This window comes from Rousettus aegyptiacus, unplaced genomic scaffold, assembly GCF_014176215.1.
Source record: "Rousettus aegyptiacus isolate mRouAeg1 unplaced genomic scaffold, mRouAeg1.p scaffold_m13_p_10, whole genome shotgun sequence".
NCBI classification, from domain to species: Eukaryota; Metazoa; Chordata; class Mammalia; order Chiroptera; family Pteropodidae; genus Rousettus; species Rousettus aegyptiacus.
The window spans coordinates 39,786,179-39,813,290 of NW_023416285.1; the positions used below are offsets into that span (position 1 = coordinate 39,786,179).

Below are 27,112 nucleotides of genomic sequence, written 5' to 3' on the forward strand. Positions count from 1 at the left end.
ATAAACCACCCCCCAAAATATACCGTTCTTATTTGTCATGACCCATCTTACATAAATTTGTACCTTTTTTTACAGAAATATTTTATTAATTATGATATTTATATAATTTTCTTGCCCCTTACCTTGTTAGATAAGCTCCTGTAGGGCAAGGGCTCTCTCGCTCTTAGTCTTGGTATATGTGTTGGGTCATCTGTTTACATATGCATTACATTAACTGTTCTGGTGTTCTCAGTCATATGAAAGTTATGCAAATCTACTTTATCACTATATCCTGTAGCCTAACCTAGGTAGGCAGATTGCAACTAATTTCTTGTTGACTGCAGCAAGTTTTTGTTTGTGTTGAATGGAAGTCAAACCTATCTGGCACATAGGAAGTTGTTTACAGCTGCTTTTTCATTGGTGTTATTGTTCACTGGGACTTGCCTGAGGAGAGTACTGTACACCAAACAGTTTACACTAAGCAGTCATTTATTCATTGGCTCACCCATTGGATGACTCCTCTACCAGTTGTACCTAATAAGTAAATGTGGATGTCTGCAAGTTTGAAATACCCTTGATGTCCCTCTGATATGTTTCAAATAATATAGGTATCTTACCATGTTATTTGTAAGTTTTAGTACCAACTAACAGACGGTCTGGTCCCTCAACCATATAAACAAGGAGCTATGAAATATAATTATGTTTTTAAAAAAAATTTTTGAAGGGAGACATCAGCCTTATCTTTGTTCTAGGGAAATTTCCAACCATTCTATAGAAGTAGAAAAGATACACTCACCCATCAACATTTCTTAATAAGTAGGACATTTTTTTAAAGGTTAACCATACTATGTAACTAAATTTTGGTATAAAATTAATTTTCAGTACGATCAGGGAATGATTTTAATTTAGTTGATGTGAGAGTATACAGGTTAAATATCTTCTAAAAGAGTCACATGTAGAAATGTCACCTATTTCTCACAGAAGAGGCTTCTCTTTCACATAATATATTTTTGTTTACTTTTTTATGAAAATTATTTTTGTAAAGCATCTAGTTTGATGTTTCGTAATGCCTTTTTACTCATGAAAATTGTTTTGCTAGAGCTAACACTGAGGTGGAATTATCTTATCCTTACTAACAAGGGATCAAATGAAACAGTGGTTTCTCTCTGGGTGGCCAATCTGTTGCTATAGAACAAGGGAACATCTTATTAATAGTTGTTTGTTTGGTCCAGATAAGATAATGATACTGTTTTATCAAATTATTAAACTTCACAGAAGCATCTACTCTTATCACTTAAAAAATATATTTTTTTTAAATTTTAGTTTCATTAAAATAGTATTTGCTTCCTGTAACTAAGATAAAACCAAAAAGGCAAAAATAAAAAAATAAAAATTACCCAATGATGTCATCATTTTATACACTTTTTAAAAATATCTTTTTAGAAATTTCCACATAAATTTAACTGCATTTTACATAAAAGAAATATTCACACTTGCTATTCTGTTACTACATTTATCATTTAAATAACATGCCATGAACATCTTTCTATGTCAGCAGTCTGTACACCATTGCTGTAAGTCATTATAATATTCCTTTGTTTTATAATTTACTTAATTTCCTCATGATGAACATTTAGGTTGTTTTCAATTTTAGAATATTATCCATGTATATTTCGGTGGCCAGAAAGGTTGATAGTTGCTCTGAGTAATGGAACATATTTTGTAAATATTTCACTGACTACAAGTTATACCAGAAATTTAAAATCCACAGTTTATTAGATGACTGCTTCATGCCTGATACATATGTAGACATATATATGTATGCATACACATACACGCTCACACTCACCAACAGCAATTCCTTGACGATGCATCCGTGACCCCTTGCTCTCACCACTCCTCCCCACAGCAGCCCGCTGTAGGGCAATCCGTACTCAGTTTGCAGTTAAACTCCCTGATCTTGGAGACTCTGATTCTCCGTGTTTTTCACATAACTTTTAAAAATTTAATTGTTGCAAGATTCCTTCTTTCTTTCTCCTCTGTAGAATGTGTAAATTATGAATTCTTCCTCTTTTCCTTTTATTTTCTTAGGCCATGAACATACAAATCCTTGTTCAGAAATGACAATAATGATATCCCAATCTTCATGTGCCTAAGTATATCAATTAATTTCTATATGATATTTATCCTTTCAGGTTTAATAACAACTATTCTTAAGAATAATAATCACCTATTTTTCACTCTTTTGTTGGAAATTATCTAAAATATATTGAAATGTATCTAATTATCCAGTATAAAATTTTTAAAAATTATTTACCCACCCAAATGATCAATGTCAAATATTTGGATATTTGAAAATATCTAAATTTATGTAAAATTTTCCAGTTTATTCAAAATGGTGATTATTATGTAGACATGGTTAGATAATTTGTTCATGTAAATAGTCTAGAACTTTCATTTAGGAAGATTTATCTTCTGTTAGTATTTTAGAATAGAAAAAGCTAACTCATCACTTGGATTAATAAGTGGCACAACTCAAAAAATCTGCAATTCAAGGGGGAAAATGGAAGCTCACATATATATATTATAAATTGAATACCTGGAAACAGCAACATCAGTAGTTCTGCAGAAGGGAGCCAAGTGCAAAAACAGTTCTGGAAGTGTTTGTTTCCACTACCTCACCTCAATTCCAAGAAACATTATGAGTTTTATTACTGAATGTTATCTTTAAAAAAAAATCTTCCAGATTTTCATTTAGACTAAATTTAAATTCATAACAAATGGATTTAGGTTAATCACAACAGATTCATAAATAAGACAGTACACATTAAGAAATTTCTACCTTTTAAAATGGTTGTTAAGCCTAGACTCCAGTGATTGCTTCAATAATAGATTTTGTTTTTGTTTTTGCAAAGAACTGCATAAGGGAGAATGTCCCAGCATGTCAGCATTTTTTAATTGCAATATAATAAGTTAAGGACATAATGGAATGAATGTGGACAAGTTTGGGCAATGTGATCTAGTGATAATGCAATTAGGTATATTCATTCCTGAGTGAACAATCATTTTCTAAAGGTATCGATTCATCAACTGGTGACAGTACAAAGAGGTTACAAATGAAGTATCTCATCACTCTTTACCTTCTTAATTCTTTTATTGACTTAAATTAAGATGTAGAAGAATTTATGCATATAAAAGTAGTCAGTGAAACAAAGCTGAGAAGAATATGTTGACTAGTAAAGTTAGAAAAAGATTGATGACTACAAAAATATTATTTTTTTCTTTTTTTGTCATAGGTAGGCAAATGGATGGAAACTTAGCAAATTGATATTTACAGTGAATTTATGTTTAGTCTGAACTTTGGGTCTCAAGAGAGATCAGGGCTAGAAAGACCTAGTTTAATAACAATTGCTATGAAAATGACTAGAGTATTTTAGCCAATTGCAAGTTCAGTGTGGACCAACAGTGTTACTATTGAAAGCTAGAACCTTACATTGCATGATAAAGAACTTTGGTATGAATATTCGTAGTTTGCAAGGCACTTTGTTTTAAAGTTGAATTTCTTGAGGTACAATTTATATAGTTTAAAACGTGTTCATTTTAGTATAGTGTTCTGAGGTTTGACAAAGTCATACAGTTATATCACCACCACAACAATTAAGATAGAAGTACACCACTCCCATCATTCCACAGTTCTCTCATGTCCCTTGAGTGAGTATGAGACACATTCAAAATTAGATCCAAATTTTCCCAGCACAAAAAAATTTATAGTAAATAGCACAGACTTTTGGTATGATGTTCATGAAAGCATCTTAAGAACATGTAGGTAAGTAAAGTCAGCCATATAAAATAAACTTTAAATGTTATTTAACAAGAAAAGTTATAATACAGCTATCTAATTTTTTAAAATATTTTTTAAAAGTTGGCTATTAATGTAGGTCCAAGCTTCAACATATAATAAAGTGAACAAAGTAGTTCTATTATAAAGTAAATATTAATAAATCTTATTTTTTGTTAAATGCTGTAGTGAATATAGTGTATAACTTTTAACATGTTATCAATGCAAATACGATTATTGCAAATGTATCTTACCTTATCACTATCTGCCTTTCATTAAGCAATAATAACTGAGGATCCTTATAACCAGATGTCAGTGTCCTCAAGTTGCCTTATGGCAATGTAGAGAAGATGCATTTCTTTTTTTTCTTCTAATGTTCAGCTGTGATAAAATATTTAAAAAATTTACAGTCATAACTATTTTAAGTGTACAGTTCAGTAGTATTTAATATATTCAGTTTTGTGAAACCATCACTACCATCAATCTCCATAACTTTTTTCATCTTATAAAACTGAAACTCTATACCATTAAACCTTAACTGCCCCCCAGAAGCCCCTGGTGACCACCATTAAACTTTCTGTCTTTATGATTTTGATTATTCTAAGTACCTCGTATAAGTAGAATCATACACTATTTGTCTTTTCTGTGACTGGCTTATTTCACTTAGCATAAATGTCCTCAAGGTTCATCCATGTTCGTGCATGTGTCAGAAGTTCCTTGTTTAAAGGTGAATGATATTTCACTGTATGTATATACTTCATTTTGTTTATCCATTTCTCTATTGATGGACACTTGGGTTACTTCTACCTTTTAACTATTGTGAATAGTGCTGCTATGAATATAGATGTACAAATATCTCTTCTAGACCCTATTTTCAATTCTGTCTGGTATATACCCAGAAGTAGAATTGGTAGATTAGATAATAATTCTATTTTTAATTTTTTAAGGAACCATCATACTGTGTCCTATAGCAACTATACTATTTTACATTCCCACCAACAGTGCACAGTTTGGGTTTCTCTGTATCCTCACCAACCCTTGTTGTTTTCTGTTTTTGTTTTTTTTTTTTTTTTTTGATAGTAGCCATCCTAATGGGTGTGAGGTGTGTCTCCTCATAGTATTGATTTCCATTTCTCTAATGATTAGTGATACCAATATCTTCCATGTGCTTATTGGCTATTTGTATATGTGAAGAAATGTCTGTTCAAGTCCTTTGCCCATATGTATTTTTTTTTTTAGTATTCTCTCTCTATATTGTAGATATTAGCTCTTTATCAGGGACCCAATTTACAAATATTTTTTTCTCTCATTCTGCAAGTTGTGTTTTTACTCTGTTGATGGTGACTACTTTTGATGCACGAAGTATTTTAATTTTTATGAAATACAATTTGTCTATTCTTCTTTGTTGCCTGTGCCTTTGCTGTCACAGCCAAGAAATTATTGCCAAACCCAATGCTGTGAAGCTTTTGTCCTATGTTTTTTTCCAAGAGTTTTGTTTTAGATCCTTGATCCATTGAGTTAACTTTTGTTTATTCTAAGTAACTTTTGTTTATTCTAAGTACCTCGTATAAGTACTTATACGAGGTACTTAGAATAAACAAAAGTTAAGGTAAGGGGCCAACTTCACTCTTTACATGTAGATGTCTGGTTTCCCCAGTAACAATTGTTGAAAAGACCATTTATTTCCCATTGAATCGTGTTGGCACCCTTTTCAAAAACTATTTGATCATATGTGCAAGGTTTGATTTCTGGGCTCTCTGTTCTATTCTATTGATCTATATGTCTGCTTTATGCCAATACCACACTATTTTGATTATTTATAGTAGTAGCTTAGTAGCTTTTAAGTAAGTTTTGAAATCAGGAAATGAGTCGTTTCACATGTGAGAGAGATTATATAGTATTTGTTTTCTCTCTCTGACTTATTTAACTTAGCATGATGCCCTCAAGGTCCATCCATGTTGTTGCATATGGTAAGATTTCATTCATTCTTATAGCTACATAATATTCCATTGTATATACATATTACATTTTCTTTATCCATTTATTTCCAGTGGACATTTAGCTTGTTTTGTTTCTTGGCTATTATAAATAATGCTATAGTGAACATGGGATAAATAAATCTTTTCAAATGAGTGTTTTTGTTTCCTTTGAATAAATACCCCAAACTATAACTGCGAGATCATATGGTAGGTCTATTTTTACTTTTGGGGGAACCTAGTGACTACACAAATTCACTATCCCACCAACAGTGCACAAGGGTTCCCTTCTCATCCTCACCAATACTTGTTATTTTTTTTCTTTTTGATAATAGCAGCCCTAACAGATGTGAGGGAATGTCTCATTGTGCTTTTGATTTGCACTTCCATGATGATTGATCATGTCAAGTATCTTTTCATGCACCTGTTGGCCATCTGTATGTCTTTGGAAAAATGTCTACTTAGAACCTCTGCCCACCTCTAAATCAGATTGTTTGTTTGCTATTGATAAACCTTTTATCAGATATATGACTTGCAGTTATTTTCTCCCATTCAATAGGTTGTGTTTTCATGTTGCTGGTGATTTCCTGTGCAGAAGCTTTTCAGCTTAGTGTAGTTCCTCTAATTTATTTTTGCTTTGTTGCTTTTTCTTTCTCTGTCAGATTCAGAAATCATTGCCAAAGACCTGTGTCAAGGAGTTGACCACTTTTGTTTTCTTCTAGGAGTTTTATGGTTTGGGGTTTATTTTTGTGTATGATATGAGATAGTAATCCAAGCTCATTCTTTTGCATGTGGCCGTCCAATTTTCTCACCACTATATTCTTGGTTCCTTTATCAAAAATAGACTATATGGCCATGGGTTTATTTATGGCCTCCCTATTCTGTTCCATTGGTTAAATATTTTTATGCCAATACCACACTGTTTTAATTACTATTACTTTGTAATGTAGTTTGAAATTGGGGAGTGCAATGCCTCTAGCTTTGTTCTTCTCTCTCAAGATGCTTAGCTATGTGTGGTCATTCATACAAATTTTAGAATTTTTTTCTATTTCTGTGAAATATGCCATTGGAAGCTTGATAGGCATTTCAATGACTCTGTAGATTGCATTGGATAATATGAACATTTTAACAATATTAATTTTCCAGTCCATGAGCACAAAATGTCTCTTCATTTATTTGTATCTTCTCCATTTTCTTTTGTTAGTGTTTCTAGTTTTCAACATACAAGTCCTTTACTTCCTTGCTTAAATTTATTCATAGATATTTTATTCTTTTTGATGCAATTGTAAATGGAATTGTTTTCTTAATTTCTCTTTCTGATAGTTAATTACAGTTATAATTAAGGCAGAGATCATGAGAGATAAGGGGATTATCCTGGATTATCTGGGTGGTCACTAAATGTAATATATGTATCCTGTAAGAAAGAAGTAGAGGGAGATCAGACTTACATGGAGAAGAAGACCACGTGAAGACAGAGCAGAGAGAAATTTGGAAATGCAAGACTCGATTGAAGATTGAAATGATGCAACCACAGCCAAGGAACACTGCTAGCCACCAGGGGCCAGGAACAGACTCTCACCTTGAGCCTCTGTAGGGAGTGTGCCCCTGCTCACACTTTAATTTCTGCGCTGTGATACTGATCACTCTCCTGGCCTCTAGAACAGTGAAAGAATAAATTTCTATTGTTTTAAGCCACCCAGTTTGTGGTAATTTGTTACAGCAGCCACAGGAAAACGAATTCAGATGAGTATTAAATGATACCTCATTGTTGCTTTTTAAATTTATTTCACTGGTGACTCAGTGAGGTTAAATATGGTTTCATAAGATAATTGACTGTCCAGGCGTTTTCTTCTGTGTGTTTTTCAACTCACGTTTTTTGTCTTTTTTTCAAATTTTACTTTCTTTTTGAAAAGGAATTTTTTACATACTCTTAACTATTAATCTTCTGTCAGTTGTCCACATTAGTGAAGAAATATTTATCTTATTTATATTATGACATCTTATACATTCATGTTTTTTTTACCTTTTTAATTATAAAAATTTTTAAACATGCTTCAAAGAAGACAGAATAGTGTAATCTTCTGTATACCCATCACTCAGCTTCAACAATTATCAGTATTTTTTCCCAGCAGTATTCATCTTTTCCTTTAATTTTTGTCCTTCTCTATATTATCTAAGAAATCCTTAAAGATTGTGTTTCTATTATTTGTGTGGCTGGGTATTTCTGTCATGGTAAAATACTCATTCTTTTTGTTGTAACACCTCTTCTGTATTTTTTTTATATTTATATAAATGTTACCTTATGTATAGTAATTTTTACTATATACAAATTGTTGCACCCATGTTAACCCATACCTCTTCTGAACAACATGCACTTTTCTTATTCAATAAGAACTATTAGTTCAGATCTTGGGAACGCACCAGTTGTCCTAACAACATCATATGTATCACCATAAAGCTTGTTGTATCCTTATAAAAGTCTGATTGGTCATTGTCAAAATATAAGCCTGAGTCAGCTGTGCTGGAATTTTGTTTTAACAAAGTAATTCCTCTCAATTTTTTTTCCTATTTCTAGTGTACCACCTGGGATTGAAGGCATGAAAGAACAAGACCTCTGTAACAAGATAATGGCTAAAATACTAGAAAATTATAATACCCTGTTTGAAGTAGAGTATACAGAAATTGATAACCAAAGGTGTGAGAATCGAGCGAGGCTTATCATAGTAAAAGTAAGTGACTCTGATATTTAATTTCCAGGACTGCTGTATTTTAGGTGGAAGATAATTTTATTTTAATTATTCTTTGTCATAAAAATTCCATATGGATATAACTTCAGATTATTCCTATGTTGAATCCTTTTTATGAAATCTATTTTCTGTATCAGGTGTTTGTTAACGGATATATATTCTTCTAAGATTGTAGAGTAATCATGAATTTATGTTTCCTTGCTGCTATAAAATCATCTCAAAAAATCAGATCAGTTGGATGCACCACCTTATGGAAGCCTGTCGTTACAACAGGTATACATGTTTATGTCCACGTTCAGGAGTGCTAGCTTACTGAGTGGATTGCAAGATTCCTTTACCTTTTTGTGTCTCTTGTATCTGGCACATTTTCAAGTTCAACCTCAGATTTTAAGTCCTGTATATGTAATCCTTGGTGACTATCATCAGTAAAGGAAAGTATTTTTAAAACCTATAAAGAATCCTTGGCAATACTATCTAAGTCTTTTTATACATTGGCTGGTAATTTATAACATAGCTTTTACACATTAGGTAAATGCATGTAGGTCTCTAAAAACTTACAGTTGAGAGTCACAGGATAAGTATCCAAAATAAATGCTCCAGATGTGGGAAAAGAGAGAAGGCATCTTATTTCTTTCTCATTTATATTAAGATAAATCATGGTAGGGCTGATATGGGAGGTGCTCTCAGGGAGTTTCCTGAGACCTATCAAATTCACAAATTATATTATTACTCTTGTTAATTTATATGTCAATGAATGATAAGAGGTACTTGGTGTGGGTATTAAAGGGGTGTTTTCATTTCTTCTTCGAACTAAGGCCATGACTTTGAAGAAGAGATAAAAGGTCATTGGTATTAAGTAGTACCCTATTAAAACAGCAAAAGAAAACCCAAACTAGGTTTAACTGCAGCTTTATACAGCTTTGTATACAGTTAATACAACAGACTCCCTGTAAGAGGTAAAGTACATCTGAGAGGAACACACTGAACAGGAACCTTGCCAACCTTGTAAAGAGAACTTTAAACTGAAATTTGAGGGAAGAGAAGAACAATTCAGGTAAAGTGAAATACTTTGGATAATATCAATTGTAACCTAAGGTAGAGGTAACACAGAAGCTGAGGAAATATCAGTGATGTGCAAGAGAAAATAAGAAAAAAACCCACTTATATCAGTTTTGCTATAAAAATGTTAAATTATTTTTAAATTGAAAAAATTATTTTGAATTTGTTCCTTTGGACCCTATAGTACATTGCAAGGGGTCTCTTTTTAAAATGTTAAAAAGTGATTGAATTTATTTCAACTCTCTTTCTGATATATACTTTTTAACACTCCTACCTTTCAACTAGGGCTGATGAAATAATAAGGTAATCCTAAAATGTAATGAAAATAGATAAATATCTCCTAGGCAGGTCAAACTTTCTGAGCTATAGATAGTCTCTGGAATATGTCAACAGGAGTTCATACACTGTGCAGATAAAATCACACTTGTTGAGAGATGAGCAAGAGTGCTCTGCTTGGAAATCCTCGAGCTCCTAGGTTTAAACATGATGGAGAACATAGCATGAGAGTACAGGATAAGACGCATAAGCTGATAATACTGTGGGAGCCAAATACAGATATCTTAGGTGCATAAATATGACTGATACTCTCCTAATGCAAGTTTTGCATCTGGCCTAGAGACAGACAGATGTCATGATTGAAAACTGCACATCTATACTCTGGAAACATCATTCTCCTAAAGCAAAATATTTGATGCATTCTTTGTACTGATCTTGCTGATTGTCTTATCGCCGAGAGAGTAGATAATGCAACAGGGGAATGTGATTTTATAAACTTACTTGCAACCAATAAGGATGCAATGGAAGTTATAGAAGTTACTTTAATAGGATATGTCAATACCATTTTAGGGTCCATAATAATAATATGCTAGCCACAGTTGGATATATAAAACTGGACAGAGGATCATATAAACACTAGATATAAACCAAGAGGAAGCTGGATTAAAAAGGAATTGGGAGGCTCACAATGAAATTATCATACTGAAAAACAGGAAAAATGAAAGGGCAACTGAAAATCAAGCTTTTGTTCTGATCATTCTCATGAGCTCAACTGAAAGATGTGTATAAAAAGAAAACAGGCATAAAACAAGTGATAAAAACACAAGAATAAAAGAGATATAAACTTAGGCTCATGAAAACTACTGAGGTATCAAAAAGCAGAAAGGTATTTTTAAGGGGAAAGAGTACTAAACGTTTCCACTAACACACCTCTGTGTACCCCAGTAGGAAACAGAGTATTGAATGTAATTTCTCATGATATCTTTGTGGGTGAAAAGGAGATTTGGGGCCCAGACAAGTACATAAGTTTTATTCTGTTTGGACTTAGATGAAGAACTTTGACCAGTGGAATGTAGATTGATGTTAACTTCATGGTGGTCTCTGCATTTCTTTGTCATCTGTACTTTAATCGTTGACTTGCATGAACACATACTTAGGACACATACTTAGCATATTTGCATGTGAGATAAAGTTGGAAGAATAGATCAAATATTGGATGACTGCATGTGTAGACTCACAAAATGTGTGTGTGTGGTGTGTGTGTAGCCATTTCCCTCTTCTCCCTTGCTTAAAATTTTTTTTTTTTTAATTTGGACTTCCAGCTCCGTGTTATGGTCAGGTGGGCCCCTCCCTCAGCCCCAAGGATGGATGAATCTTAAATGGTCTATAATACAGTATTGTAATCACTCTCTAGTCAGTGATTGGCTTAAAGGTTGGAAGAGAGACAGTTTTGGCCAAGGAGATGTAAAGTAAAGTGCTGGGGGCAGAGGGCCTCTTGGAGAAATTTTCATCCCTGATTATGAAAAAGAAAATGATTTAAGAGACCTGAGCTATGGTTGCCTCTGGGTGGAGTTAGGGGTTGTGGTGGTGGTGATGATTAACTAGAAAAGTGCTCAAGGGAGCTCTCCGGGGTGATGAAAATGCTCTATTTCTCAGTAGGGATGGAGTTAGATATATGCATTGGTCAAAAAACATTCAACCATATGTTTAAGATTTATATATTTTATTGTATGTAAATTATTATTTTTTAATTTAAAGAGAGAGACATAGTAAGCCTCAGTCAAGATGCACACCTCTCCCATCTACTCTTGGATTTTTTCATGTGAAGGTACAATGCTTAGAGCTGCTGCCACCATTTTTGTCCTTAATGAATATGTATCACTGACACTGAGGTTGGCACTAAGGGAGGAAAAAGCCTCTGTTCCTCATCGCTGCTCATCTGCTGAACCAGTCCTGAACACACACACAGCTGGACTTTTAGTTACATGAGGGAAATAAATGTCCTCTTAGTATAAATTGCTTTTAGCAGATAGTCTGTTTCTTGCTAAGTTGTTCTATACATGCTAGCTTATTTACTGCTCACAGCAACCTCACTTTGCAGATGAGGAACCCAAGGAATATATTGTTCAGGGTCAACAGCAATAAATGACAAAGCTGGGTTTTGAACTCAAAGTACTAATTACAAACCTAGTGTAGAAATAACCAGAATCTTAGTTTTAAATTGGAATATTGGTGCCATGAACATTTATACGTTTATTCATTCAATATGTATTTTTGAAATTGAGTGTCAGAGAAATACTTGAATTGTGTTCTTCTGACTCAGGTCTTATGTGCTTTCACTACTCCTGGCCTCTTCTACAGCCCCTCAAGAATGTTCCAAACTGGGCAGCAGTGGAGTCATAATAGAAAAAAAATGTTCTGCCCTCTCAACCTTAGTTAGCCAGCCCCCAGCCTGCAAAGCTAGAATCTTATTTCATTCTTAACTCCTCCCTCTTTATCATTCCCACTGGAACTCATATCCTGTCTTAGACATATTTCTGGAAATGGGTGTCTTGTGTCTATTCACTACCACTGCTTTAGATTAGTTCCTTATCGTAGCCACACAATTTCAAACTGTTCTCCCACTTGTAGGCTCACTTCCTTACCATCTCCTTTCTACCAGTGATAGAATTAGGTTCTTAAAAAACACACATCCTAATGTATTCCTGCCTTAAGTAAGCAAATCTTTTGCTGTTGTTTTGCCTCCCACCCTTTTGCTGACAATATGCAATTAAGACTCCTCTACTTGGTATTCAGGCCCTTTACACTGTCCCCAGTCCAAACTTTCCCTCATTTAATACTTCGATAAAATATTGAATTTTGTCATCTTCCTATTTCTCTAGCCTGTCTTCAGTCTCCTTTGGGGACTTTTCCTTCTCAGTCAGAATTAATCTTTTATTTTCCAGGCTCATTCCTAGGTCTTCAACCCAGAGGTTCCCTGGCAAACCACAGATATATATCTAACTGCCTTGCCATCATTCACATTGCCTGTCCCATGGATTGTCTCATCTTTCCTTGCCCTTGAATGTCTAACGCTCCAATTGTATTCTGAGGCTTAACGAATGGCCTGTCTATCCACGCAGTTGCTCCAGGTTGATGTCCATCAGTCACTAAAACATGTTAATTCTACTGCCTAAGTATCTCTTAAATCTCTCCCACTCTCACTTGTGCTTCCTCATCCTACCCAGGCAATAGAATTCTACACCTGGCTCACTACCCCAATCACCTGGTAATCCAGACCTAGAAACAAGGCAGGGCTCTACAACATGCACCTTAGAAGGCTTCTTTGGCAATTTTAATAATCAGTTAGATTTGGGAACTGATGGATTCTTGGAAGACCATTACTGTAGTCTTCTGACTGGTTTCGCTGACTCTACTACGCCTCATGTCTCCATCTCCTCTGCCTGAGTTACTTCTTACTATGCAGATGTGAACATGTCACTTCCCATATCAGAATTCTTCAGTCCTCCTCACCTAAGCCTATATTATAAAATCTAAATCTTAGCATGACAAACAAGACTTTCCATAGTTTGAACCCACTCTACCTATTCACGCTTCTTTCCCACCACTCTCTCCCATACATTTGATGCACTAGCCATCATTGATTGATGTAATTATAGCAACCATGTTATTTAAGGCCTCTGTCAATCTAATGAACATAGTGTCTGGCATTTAAAATTCCTTTAAGTCAATGCCTGGACTTTTCATTTTACTGGAAATAATGCCTATGATCATAATTTGTGTACAGTATAAAAGCAATATTAATGATTGTTTTCAAAGTAATTGAATACAATTGGAAACATGATAGTTCACTGAGTACTTCCTGATTGCCATTTAGGAAAAGGTATTAAATACTTCTAAAATCTTTAACAGTTCTGGAAAGAGCAATAATATTAGGCTAAGGAGACCTATGTCTGTAACTGTGCTATTTGGCAATACGACTGGGTAATTTATAATATCCGTTTCTTTTTTTCTGTTATCTAAAATTATGAAAATCCTGTAGATTTGTTGTGGAATTCAAACCACTCATGCTTATAAAAGTATTTTAAAAGCCAGTTAAGTCTGTAGAAATAAAATGCATTAATTTTTTTTGGCTTGGCTGATAACGAAGAGTAACTGACGAAGCCATCAGCATGGCATGCCTTGGAATTATCTGATCAGAGATACTTCAGTAGATACGTTAATAAGCTTTAGAGCACAGAGTTAATCTAGAATCAGACAGAATGGGTTAGAACTTCCAATTTGTGTGACTCTGAGAAAATTACTCAATCTCTCCTTCAACCTTGGTTCCCTCATCTGTAAAAGAAAAATATTAGTAGGTAATTTGGCCATTTTTGTGATTAAATGAGACAATGATAGCAAGTTTTCAATGAATTTTAGCTTTAAAGAAATCATAAATGTCACATCACCTTTGTGATATTACTTTATGATGTTACCTTCCCTTTACCTTAAAGGGAATCAGGCTTGATAATACAAAGAAAATAGGCAAAAGCAGAAAAACAAAGTTGACAATCAGATGTTTCTCATGACAGACTACCTTTTCTAGGCATTTCTTGCTAATAATTTTTAGTATTATAGTTTTCAGAGTATGATTAAATTATTTTTTTGTCTTTGGAAAGGCAAGACTGCACTATCGATGGACAGAAGAATGTGATTTTAGTATTTAATGTATCCAGATCTGCTTTTTGAAAATGAACCATTTGTAAAAACACACATAAAATATCTTTAAGTGAGAATTTTATGGAAGAATGGAGTATTTAAGTGACTCTCTGAAAAATAACTGGGATTTCAATAAGTTGCTGGGGAGAGGTCAACTGGGGAGCCAAAAATCGTCCACACAGAAGAATATGCTTTAAGGCATGGAGTGCTTGTGCAGTGGTGACTCTTCTGGCTAGATCATAGGAAGTAGCACTAGGGAGATATATACTAGAGTAAACTAGTAGGATGTTTAACTATGAAGTTAACATTTATACGAATGTGAGAACAACTGAAGGTTTAAAGAACAGGATGGATTTAACTTAAGCTGTACTTTAGATTTTTACTTTTTCCCTTTGGTGTAAGCAGGAAGTCAGTGTGACTGTGAGTGAAGCCTGTTTGTAAGATACTTACATGCGAGTGAGTACCTGATGTCTATTTCTGCTCAGCTGACACTAGTCAATGCCGCAAAATTGATTGTGGCTTCTACAATGCCTCACTTCCAAACAGGCTTCCTCTACCAGGAGGCCAAGACGAAGGTAAGGAACAAGGTCTAGCTGCATGGCTCCTCCTTTAACTCCACTTGCCTTGTCAGTCTTTGGAAGTGAATGTTGCTCCCTATGAGGTTTTTCCAAATTCTGCAATGGTTTGACCACGCCCACCAGATCTAGTTACTTCAATCAAAGGAATTTGGATAGATTTCTTAGAACTGTGACATTTGGGGAAATCTGCAATCTGCTGAAGGTCCGAGAATATATATGTTGGCTCAGCATTTTTGTCCACATTTTGTTGAATTTGGCAAATAGTCTTCATAGTTGATTGTCTATAGTTCTGGCCATTGTTTGTTCCACTTAAAGCTAAGTTTTTCCTTTTTATTATCTTTGTTTTTCATAGGTTTCAAGGAAGGACCATAAGTAGAAGTGTCTTTATTGTGCCAAACAGGAAGATCAAAGCTGTATTTCTGAATAACTGAGTTAGGAGAAGCACACCTTTTAAGTAGACAGCTAATAGTCATAAATTTCTCCAGCTCCAGAATAACTCTGGAATTTCTCTCCATTAGAGGATCTAAATCCATACTTCAGTGAAGCTTCCCCTCCTATCTACTCAGAATTAGTTTAGTCACCCAGATGTTTACGTAAATAACATTGGTAGCTTAAATGTGGTTGACATAATGGAATATGGAATCTAAGCTGAATTTATTAAATCCAAATAATTATTAGGTGCCCGTTATATGCAAAGCATTGTCCTAGGCACAGGGAATACATTAGTGAGCAAGAGACAAAATCTCTACCCTTACGAAGCTTATATTCCAATGGAAATACAGTAATAGGCAATAAACAAATAATAAAATATATTATATGTCAGGTGGTGAAAGATTATTTAGAGGAAAACGACAAAGGAGTACTGATAATAGGGAATAGCATTTGCCCATTTAAATAGGATTGTAAAAATGCTTCATTGACAAGGGGAAATTTCAGCAGAGACTTGAAGGAGCAAGCCATGAAGACACTTGAGAAGAGCATGCTAGGTAGGGAGAGGAGCAGCACAAAGACTGGGGTACGTATACCTGGTCTGCTTGAGCAGAATCAAAGGCTAGTGTAGTTGAATTACAGTGACCAAAGGGGAAAGTTAAAAAAAAAAAAATGAGGCCACAGAGGCAACAAGGGACCAAATCATGTACCCTCTTAAAAGGTCAGTATACTTTTTATTAGTATTAAGCAGCAGAGTGTCATGCTCTGACTTGTATATTAACAGGATTGCTCTAACTGCTGGGCAGAGAATAGACTGTGTCAGGGATAGACAAGCAGAGAGACCCATTGGGAGTTTATCATAGTAGTCCGGTTAAGAATCAGTGGTGGCTCGAACCAGGGTTATGGTAGTGAAGATGAGAAGAACTGAAGGGTAAGTTAGGATATGAAAGAGCAACATGATTCGAGGTACTAGAGACCCTAGTAAGGCTAGAGAATGAGATGGGAGTAGAAGAGCAGGCAAGCTGGAAAAGTGGGGAGAAGTGAACAGAGTGGGATGTTTGCACTAGGAATTTCAGAGGTGGAGCTACCTGGAATGATGATGGAATTTAGGTTGTGTTTCTGAGAATGACTGAAGTGGAGGAGAAGAAAAAATCATTGGAAAGGAGATGGATAAGGGATGACAAATCAAGATATTGATGGTTTGTCCATATTGACCCTTAATTTACCCAGGAGGATAACAGATGCTGAGGTGGACAGGAAGGCTGTGAGTCTGGTCTGCCTAGTATATACATATTATTTATACACCTTGGATATGTTATGTGTATATATATTTAATAGGGTTAATGTAGAGCCATATATGGATGTGAATGTATATATATGTATATATGCAAAATAATGTGATACATTACTAATTATCCAGAAGGATCTAAATATCACCCTATTCCAAATAATCAACTTGTGTGACTGTCTTTATTAGACAATATTGCTATTGCTCATTTTATCTTTAGGAATTCTTTTGAAATTATCTTTAGAACATGTCATTTATGTGTAATTTTTCTTATATCATTAGACTTGAAAATCTTGTACTGTAATGCTTTGATAATGGGAATAACAAATAGTCATTTTGAGCCACAACAGATCACTAAGTGATTAAATATTAACTTTTGGGTTTAAAATTTAAATCTGGCTATATAATAATTATGCTGACTTTCCTGTATAACTCATAAGCAAACTCTGGAAACAGTTTTTTTAAGAGGTCTGAGTAAAAGCAAAGTATTAAAATAGCCTTCCATAGCGATTAATTTGAGTCACATGCTTACTTATCAATATATTACAGCAAGTTTGATTACAAAGTTCAGTCTTCTTCCTGCAGAGTAAAAGTCATTTATTATACAAATGTCCTAAAACATTGCTTGTGTCTTTTTCATGCTCAAAACCATTGCCTGTGTCTCCATTTTCCATTTAGGGCTATGGTCTAAGCAGATCAACAAATGTTTACTTTTTTTCTTATTGAATGCTTACTCTATGCAAAGCTCTGGACTAAATGCTGAGCCTCTTCAAAAAATTAAGACATGTGTCCCTGTCTGTGAGAGAATTTACATCTTCAGCACATAAACAAAATCAGTGGAGGAACGGAGGGGCAAATGGGAGAAGTGGCAGATATTTTGCTAAGTTGTTCTATACATGCTAGCTCATTTACTGCTCACAGCAACCTAGTGAAGTAGGTGATTTGAATTCCACTTTGCAGATGAGGAACCCAAGGAATATATTGTTCAGGGTCAACAGCAATAAATGACAAAGCTGGGTTTTGAACTCAGTACTAATTACAAACCTAGTGTAGAAATAACCAAAATTTTAGTTTTAAATTGGAATATTGGTGCCATGAACATTTATACGTTTATTCATTCAATATGTCTTTTTGAAATTGAGTGTCAGAGAAATACTTGAATTGTGTTCTTCTGACTCAGGTCTTATGTGCTTTCATTACTCCTGGCCTCTTCTACAGCCCCTCAAGAATGTTCCAAACTGGGTAGCAGTGGAGTCATAATAGGAAAAAAAATGTTTTGGTTTTTATGTCATTATTTGATACTTTGTGATTTGGCTGTTTTTTCTCTTTGTGTTGGTTAACTTACATGGAGTGACTAACTTGTACCCACTTTTCTCTATGTTATGATTTTGAACATCTAGGAGCTTAGAGGTAGTAGCACTAAATTAAAATTCACTTGCTCATTCTTTCATATAGAACTTTAGTTAGTGAGCTTTACCTTTTAAATTAGCTTTGAGTCTGAAAGTTAAAAAATACTAATTGATGTTTAAGAAAAGCAAAAATAAAGTAGTATGATAGAATGTCATTTGCTTGTATGGCTCAAATAGGCACTTTCTCAAATGGAAACTGATTAGATTAGCAGTAAGTTTAAAGCATTAAGTAATAAAAGTAATATTAAATGATACTGTTTAGCTCAAGGTACTTTTATGGCTCCAGTTTTTGGATTATTGCCACATGTTTACAATTCAGATAGCTGTTTATTTCTTCTCTCCAGATATTTTGTGTTGTAGAGTACTTACAGATAAACACTAGAGTCCTGTCTGCTCAGGGATCATTGGATTAGATATATCTACCAGGTGTTAAATTTCTTTTATAATAATATGCCCATTATGAGGAATGTTTAAGGAAAGACAGGCTAAATTGCTTTGGTTATGAAAACATTATGCTATGTAACCTTTAAAATACTTACAGTGAGATGGCAATATTTTGGAACCTCAGAACTTGCTTACTTTGAATCGTTATAATATATGTATTTGGCAGATAGAGGAACCGAGTAAATATTCACTGAGCAAGTGAATATTTCTGAATTTTCAAAGATCACTGGTAGTTGTTTTAGAACTGAATTTCTGCTGTTTTCTTCAGTTGGCCTCCTAGGAATAGAACTTGTATTTCTGTAGTCTAGAGGTGCCTAGAAAGGAATACCCCTCGAGGGACAGCCCCTTAACCAGTAACTAAGAAATGGATATAAATTTCCAGCAACTTTATTGCTTGATTGAAGTAATTCTGAGGTATGTGTTTTACAATGTTTTCTAGAGCTTTTGCCTAAATTGAATCTTCAGAACCATTGTAGTAGCTCTAGCAGCTTAATGACACCCCTTACTGTCTACCTTCTCCCTCTATTATCAGCCTCTTCCCCTGCTAAAACAGCCAGGTAGACTACGTGCCCTCAATCCTTGTAGTGTCTACTTCTGCCTGAATGAGTGAGGGTCCAACTAAGACATCACAAATTCATCACAAAACCCCCTCTATAAAGCCCTCTCTCATCCTCCAGGTACAAATAATCTCCTCTGTTGTATTAGAGCACTTTTTCCTTGTATTAGAATAAGTTTCATATTCTGTCTTAGGAACAAATTTTACATTCTGTTTTTTCTCTTGTATTGCATTTTAAGTTCTTCAAGGATAAGAGTATATCTCGTGTCTACTTATGCACTGGCTTTTCTCTAACAGTTGTGGCATAACTCATACATTCTTATATCTTCCAAAGCATTTATACTCGTTCCTTATATTTATTCAAAAATGTCCATGGAATTGTATTATGTATGTCTAAATAAAAGTTAACTCAAAAGTTATTTCAGGAACGTCATAGTAACTGTTCTGGGTATTAATAATGGTTCACATGTCTAGAGTATACAATAAATTTTGCTTAACAGAACTCACCTAATTAATATGCCTGATTAATCCTTTGCATTTTCCTTTAAAACATACTAACTGCTGTCCATGGTAACTCTGAAGGTTTGTGGCTAATAGGCTATTCTCTTATATACTTGTTCATTACTATATGCTAACCAAGAGTCAATTGCATATGTTGCCAAAACTACTTATGCCAGTTTTTATGTTACCTATATAATTTAAACAAATGTAGCGAGAATACAACATTATAATTATATCTAGAAAAAATGGTGTCAAACTAATTAATAGACACTTCTGTAAAAAGCTTTGAAATCTTAGTGGCTTAACACAATCAAAGTTGATTTCTCACTTACTTCCTAGTCTAATGAGTTGAACAATTCTACTCTAATTTGCCCCAACCATCCTCCAAGGTTGTCTCAGCAGGTAAAAGGGGGTTGAGAATAATATGGAATAACTTTATGACCACACCTGCAAGTGACTTTATAACACTTTTGCTCATGTTCCAATGAGCAGGTTCAATCATTGTCTCCCTACCTAACCGTGAGGCTGGAAATGTCATTTTCCTGGTGCTTAAAAGAGAGGACATAGGAAACCTGAGGACATGGCATAGTGTACAGAAAGAATTACCTCTGTTACAAAACCTAAGTTGAATATATTGGAGAGACTCAATAAAGGTTAAAATCTTCATGTTTTCACTCCACATAAATGATAATTATGATTGTGGGACATACAAGAAGGTATGGAATTCCAAGCTTCTGGCCATTCCTAAACAAAGGCCCATGTCAAAAGACTAGGAAATAAGTGAAAATTGGAAAGTTTTAATGAAAAAAATAATTTTGAGTATGTATCATTTATATGTGTCTTTTTAAAAAAGATTTCTAGTTTTAGTGTACTTTTGGGGTCACTGAACCTCCAAGATTTCCTATCTAATTGGAAAGATTCTTCTGGAGAGGCATTATTTTGTACAGTTCTGCCAGTTATTGGACCAGCTACTTATACTTTCGGCACCTCAGTTTCCATATGTGAGAAATTTAGATAGTAAAAGTATATATTTTATAGGGTTATTGTGAGGATCAAATGGATAAATGTGTAATAAACACTTGGAAAAATGCCATGTATGTAGTAAGTACTATATAAATGATATCCAGTGTTGTCATTTTGATTATCAACATCATCATCATTGTAAGATTTAATTCCACAGTTTTCTACTGAGTGACCACACTGTAAATGACACTTTAATAAATATTTGTGTAACTTATTTTGTTTGGTTGAAAACAAAAAGCAACCCTAGCTAAAATTAGACTAAAAACCAAAAGAAAAAATGTAAAGAAATTTTTTGGAAGGACATGGATAGCTTATAGAAAATAAAGCTAAACTGAGCATGTCAACAAGATGGCAGACTTGGGGGCCCTGAAGCTTGTCCCCCCACAAAACAACATTTCAACAACTATCAATGAATAAAAATAGCTCTGGGAAAGCTCCAGAGAATATTGAGAAGCTCCAGGAACCCAGTGAAGCAAAAAAAGCCAAGGATGGCCACATAGATAAGTATAGAAAGCATTTTACCTGCATAAGCTCATTCCACAGGCCAGCATAGCTTGGTACCAAAGGGGATCCCCTTGGCTGTCACTTTCCCCTGGGGAAGTAAAGGAGAGCAAAAGGAGACCAGCATCCCTCACTGCCACCAGGGGTGCCCACAGCCTTCATCACTGAGGACCCTTACATTCTCTGCTGATGCCTACAACAACCGAGTGCAGACACCAGTGCAGGGCAGGCAACAAGTGACATAACCAAGGAAACAATAAATTCCCAGTAACTGACTCTCAAACAGATTGGGCTCTATTAATTAATTGCTTGACAAACAATTCAAAATAATTGTTTTAAGAAGCTCAGCCAGCTACAAGATAACACATACAACTCAATGAAATCAGGAAAGCAATACATGAGCAAAATGAGAAATTCAACACGGAGATAGAAGTAATACAGAACTATACAAATTCCGAAGCAAAAGAATACAATAAATGAAATGGGAAAAAAAATACAAGAGAGCAAAAATAGACTTAGTCAAGCAAAAGAAAGAATCATCAAACTCAAAGATAGATCATTTGAAATTATCCAATCAAAAGAGAAAAAAAGAATGAGGAAAGCCTGTGGAATTTATAAAACATTAAATAACTAATTTAATGGGAGTTCCAAGAGAAGAGAAAATTAAAGGGGCAGATAGCTTATTTTTGAAAATAATGGCTGAAAATTTCCCAAATCTTGGTAGGGAAATGGACATCCAAATTTATGAAACTTAATGTCAAATAAGATTAACTTAACACTACACCAAGAGACATTATAATCAAATTATCAGAAATCAAAGAAAAAGAATTTTGAAAGTCGTGGGAGAAAAGTGACTCATCACAGATGAGGGTTCCGCTATAATGCTATCAGTGGATTTCTAAACCTTGCAGGCCAGGAGAGAATAAATGATGTGTAAAGTACTGAAAGGAAAAAATTATCTACCAGCTAAGAATATTGCACCTGAAAACTTATCCTTTAAGAATGAAGGGGAAATAAACTTGGTTGGGACAAACAAAAACTGAGGCCACACAAAGTAAGGGAGTTTGTTACCACTAGACCTGCCTCAAAAAATGCTTGAGGAAGTTCAAGTTGAAATGAAAACCTGGTAAACAGCAAGACAAAGCATATAAACCATAAATTTCACTGGTAAAAGTAAAAATACAGATAAAAACAAAATAATGTTACACTATAATAGTTTGGTGCAAATAACTTTAACCCTTATGTAAAATTTAAAGGATAAAAATTTGTTAATAACACAATTTAAAAAGCGTACTGAGTACAAGAACTCAAAGTGTGTGGGGGATGGTAAAAGTGTACAATTATTGTATATGATTGAAAAATTGTTAAAATTATTATAACTACAAAATATTTGAGGCAAGCCTCAGGTACTCCCAAAGGAAAAAAAAAACCTATAACATACAAAAGATAAAAAGAACCAATGCAAATCATTTTTAAAAATCAAATAATGAAGAGAGCATGAGAGGAAGACAGAAATGGAATAACTGCAAAACAAAAAATGAACAAAATGACAAAATTAAGTCCTCCCCCATCAATAATTACTTGAAATATAAATGGATTAAACTCCTCAATTAAAAGACACAGAGTGACTGAATGGATTTAACCCATTTCCTGTTTAGAATAAAAAAGTGCAGCTCTCTGCCAGCATTAATTTAATTTTACATAAACTCTCTCTTTGAGGCTGAAGCAAAGCTGACTGATTTTCAATGTGTAAATAAAATATAAAAGGTGTTCTTGGAGTTATTTCTAAACAGAACTTATCTCTAATCCTATGTAACAAAAATGTATACATAAATTGGATTCATCAGATGCATCTTTGTCTAACTGTTCAAGAATGATGTTAACATCACATGTAGAAATGCTACATTTTCTAGGATTTAATGTTTTTAGCGCTTGAGGATTACTATATTTTGTAAATGGAAACACCACTACTAAAAACAGAATGCTATAAATAGAATAATGTCATTTGTTTCCAAAGACTATCAGTATTCTAGAGCGATGTGAAAATGATAAAAGTGAGATATTTCACAGCAAACTTTGAGGGTAAGGTTAGGCCTGTAATCTGCAAGTTATCTCGAGGTAAATGCTATAGCCACAGACGCTGCTGGTGAGTAATCTCAGAGTAAAGGGAAATGAGTTAAAAACAACATCCAGCAATATGCCCTCTATAAAAGACTCACATTAGATATAAGGACACAGAAGCTGAAAGTGAAGTGATGGAAAAACATATTCTGTGAAAAAGATAACCAGGAGAACATAGATGGGGGAGTGCTTATATCAGAAAAAAAAATTTACACCAGAAACTATGTCTAAGACAAAGAAGGTCATATTGTAATGATAAAATGATCAATTCAACAGAAAGATTTAATAATTATATATGTACCCAACATCACAGGACCTAAATATACTAAGGAAATATTTACAGATATAGAGATTGATAGCAATATAATAATAGTAGGAGAATTCAGTATTCCACTTTCAATGATGGATAGAACATCTAGACAAGAAATAAAGAAGCAATGGACTTGATGAACACTATAAACCAATGGACCTAACAGACATTCAATCAGGTCTTTCATCCTCATAATGGAAGAATACACATTCTTCCCAAGTGCACAAAGAATGGTCTCCATGATAGATCACATCTTAGGTCATAAAACAAATCTTAAGAAATTTAAGATCAAAATCATCTCAAGTATCTTTTTTGACCTAAGTTGAATGAAACTAAAAATCAGTAACAGTAAGAAATGGGAAAATCCACAAATATGTGTAAACTAAATATATTCTTCAACAGCCATTGGGTCAAGGAGAAAATCAAAAGGAATTCAAAAAAGCTTCTCAAGACAAACAAAGTATACCAAAACTTATGAAATGCTACAAAAGCAGTATTAAGAGGAAAGTCTATAGCAACAAATGTTCACATTAAAAAGAAGAAATTTCTCAAACCACTTAACTTCACAATTTAAGTAACTAGGAAAAGAATACACTAAAACCAAAGTTAGAAAGAGGGAAATGGTAATGATTAGAAAAGAAATATATCAAATATGGAATAGAAAAACAATAAAAAAATCAAAACTAAGTTGCTTTTTTAAAACAAAAGAAAATCATAACCTTAGCTAGACTTTGAGAAAAAGAAGACTCAGATAAAATCAGAAGTAGAGAGATTACAATGGATACCTCAAAAATAAAAAGGATAATAAGGGACTATTATGATCAACTATGTGGCACAGTATTGGATAACCTAGAGGAAATGGATAAATTCCTAAAATCATACAGCCTGCTAAAACTGAATCAAGAAGAAATAGAAAACTGGAACTGACAAATAAATGAAATTGAATCAGTAATGAAATGCTTCCCAATAAAAAAAGATTATAGGACTAGATAGCTTTCAAAGAAGAATTATTGCCAATCCTTCTTAAATTCTTCCAATAGAAGAGGGAACACTCCCAAATTCATCTTAGAAAGCCAGCACCCTAATACCAAATCAGACAAACCACAAGAAAAGAAAACTACAGCCCAGTATCACCGATGAACATAGATGCAAAAATCTTTGATAGAATACTAGTAAACGGAAGTTAACAGCACATTAAAAGGAGAATACACCATGACCAAGTAGGACTTATCCATGAAACGCAAGGATGGTTCAGCATATGCAAATCAATCAATGTGATACACCACATTAATAGAATGAAAGGGAGAAAAGATACATGGTCATCTCAATAGACTCAGAAAAAGCATTTGACAACGTTCAGCATCCATCCATGATAAAAATCTCTCAACAAAATAGACACAGAAAAAACTTAGTTCAACACAATAAAGTACATATCTGATTGGCCCATAATAAAAAAGGGAAAACTGAAAGCTTTCCATCTAAGATCTAGTATAAGGTAAGAATACCTATGATTCAGCATAGCACTGGGAACCCTAACCAGAGCAATTAGACAAGAAAAAGGCATTCAAACTGTAAAGGCAGAATTAAAATTAAAACAAATCTGGAGGCATCATATTTCCTGTTTTTAAACAGGAAATATTCTAGAAAAGCTATAGTAATCAAAACAGTATGGTACTGGCATAAAAACAGATATATAGACTAATGGAACGGATTAGAGAGTCTAGATAGAAATCCATGCAGTCAGCTGATCTTCCACATGGATTCCAAGAACACGTAGAAAAAATAATCTGATGGGGAAACTAGATATCCACATGCAAAAAATAAAATTAGATCTATATTTTACCTTATTTGTGAAAATTAATTAAAAATGGGTTAAAGACTTAAATGCAAAACCTGAAACTGAAAACCTCTTAGAAAATATAGGGGAAAAGCTCCGTGTCATTGGTCTTGCCAATGATTTTTTTTTTATTTGACAGCAAAAGCACAGTCAGCAAAAGCAAAAATAAGTGGGACTACTTCGAACTGAAATGCTTCTATGCAGCAAAGGAAATCAAAATGCAAAACCTACAAAATGGGAGAAAATATTTGCAAACCGCATATCCAATAAGAGATTAATATTCAGATATACAAGAACTCATACAACTGTATAGCAAAAAGACAACCTGATTAAAAAATGGGCAAAGGACCCAAATAGGAGACATACGGATGGCCAACAGGTACATAAAAAGGTGTTCATCATTACTAATGATCAGGGAACAGCAAATCAAAACTACGAGATACCACACCTATTGGAATGCCTTTATCAAAAAGACGAGGTATCAAGTGTTGGTGAGGATATGGAGAAAAGAGAACCCTTGTACACTGTTGGTGGAAAGGTAAATTGGTTCAGTCATTATGAAAAACAGTGGAGATTTCTCAAAAAACAAAAAATAGAACTACTATACGATCCATCAATACCACTTCTGGATATCTATCCAAGGGAAATTAGTATCTCAAAGGGATTGATGCACTCCTGTGTTCACTGCAGCATTATTCACAATAGCCAAGATACAGAAACTTAAATATCCATTGTCAAATGAATGGATAAAGAAAATATGGTATTTATGGTACAAACACACACGCACATGCACACGCACACACAGGAATATCATTTAGCCATAAAAAAGAAGGAAATTCTATCATTTGCAGTGACATAGATGAACCTGGAGGATGTTATGCTAAGTGAAGTAATCCAGATATGGAAACACAAATACTGCATAATCTCACCTATATGTGAATCCAAAAAAATGTTGAACTCATGGAAGCAGAAAATAGATTAATGATTCACAGGGACCAGCAGAGGGGGAAATGGAGAGATGTTGGTCAAGCGGGAAAAAAGTTTCAGTTTTACAAAGTTTTAGAGATCTAACGTACAGAAATGTGACAGTAGTTAAACAAGTGTGTTGTATACTTGAAAATTGCTAAGAATGTACATCCTAAGTGTTCTCAGCACGCAAAATGAAAAATTATGTGAGGCGATAAATGTGAATTAGCTTGATTTAATAATTATTTCACAGTGATTATATATATCAAAACATCAAATCGTGCACCTTAAATATATACAACTTTTAGTTGTCAAAATTACGCCTTAATAAAGCTAGACAATGGAAAGCAAGTGGAGCTGACATCCAGACTTCCCGAAGGACGTTGACCTGGGCAGCTGTGAGGTTCTGGGCAGCCTGCAGTGTGATAGCAGCACTGTCTGTTCAGGGAGCTGCCACTGGGATAAACTGGCTCCCCCTGTTCTTTAAGTGGAAATGACGGGTTACGATTCTTTGTAAAGCAATTTTTAACACACTTAAAGACAATAAAGGTTATCCCTATGAATATCATAATTGCA

General features: G+C 34.2%; 1 protein-coding gene across 8 annotated transcripts in view; it reads left to right on the top strand.

The window, feature by feature from the left end:
• The window catches only part of FAM13A (family with sequence similarity 13 member A), a 250,060-nt gene that overhangs the window by 82,217 nt on the left and 140,731 nt on the right, over positions 1-27,112 (top strand). For 6 of the 8 annotated variants that reach the window (XM_036227706.1, XM_036227705.1, XM_016161037.2 and 3 more), the window contains one exon: positions 8,369-8,522. The exons of the other annotated variants lie outside the window; for them this stretch is intronic. In XM_036227706.1, coding sequence (XP_036083599.1) covers positions 8,369-8,522 — 154 coding nt within the window. The remainder of the gene's footprint in view (positions 1-8,368; positions 8,523-27,112) is intronic. 8 annotated transcript variants of the gene reach the window in all.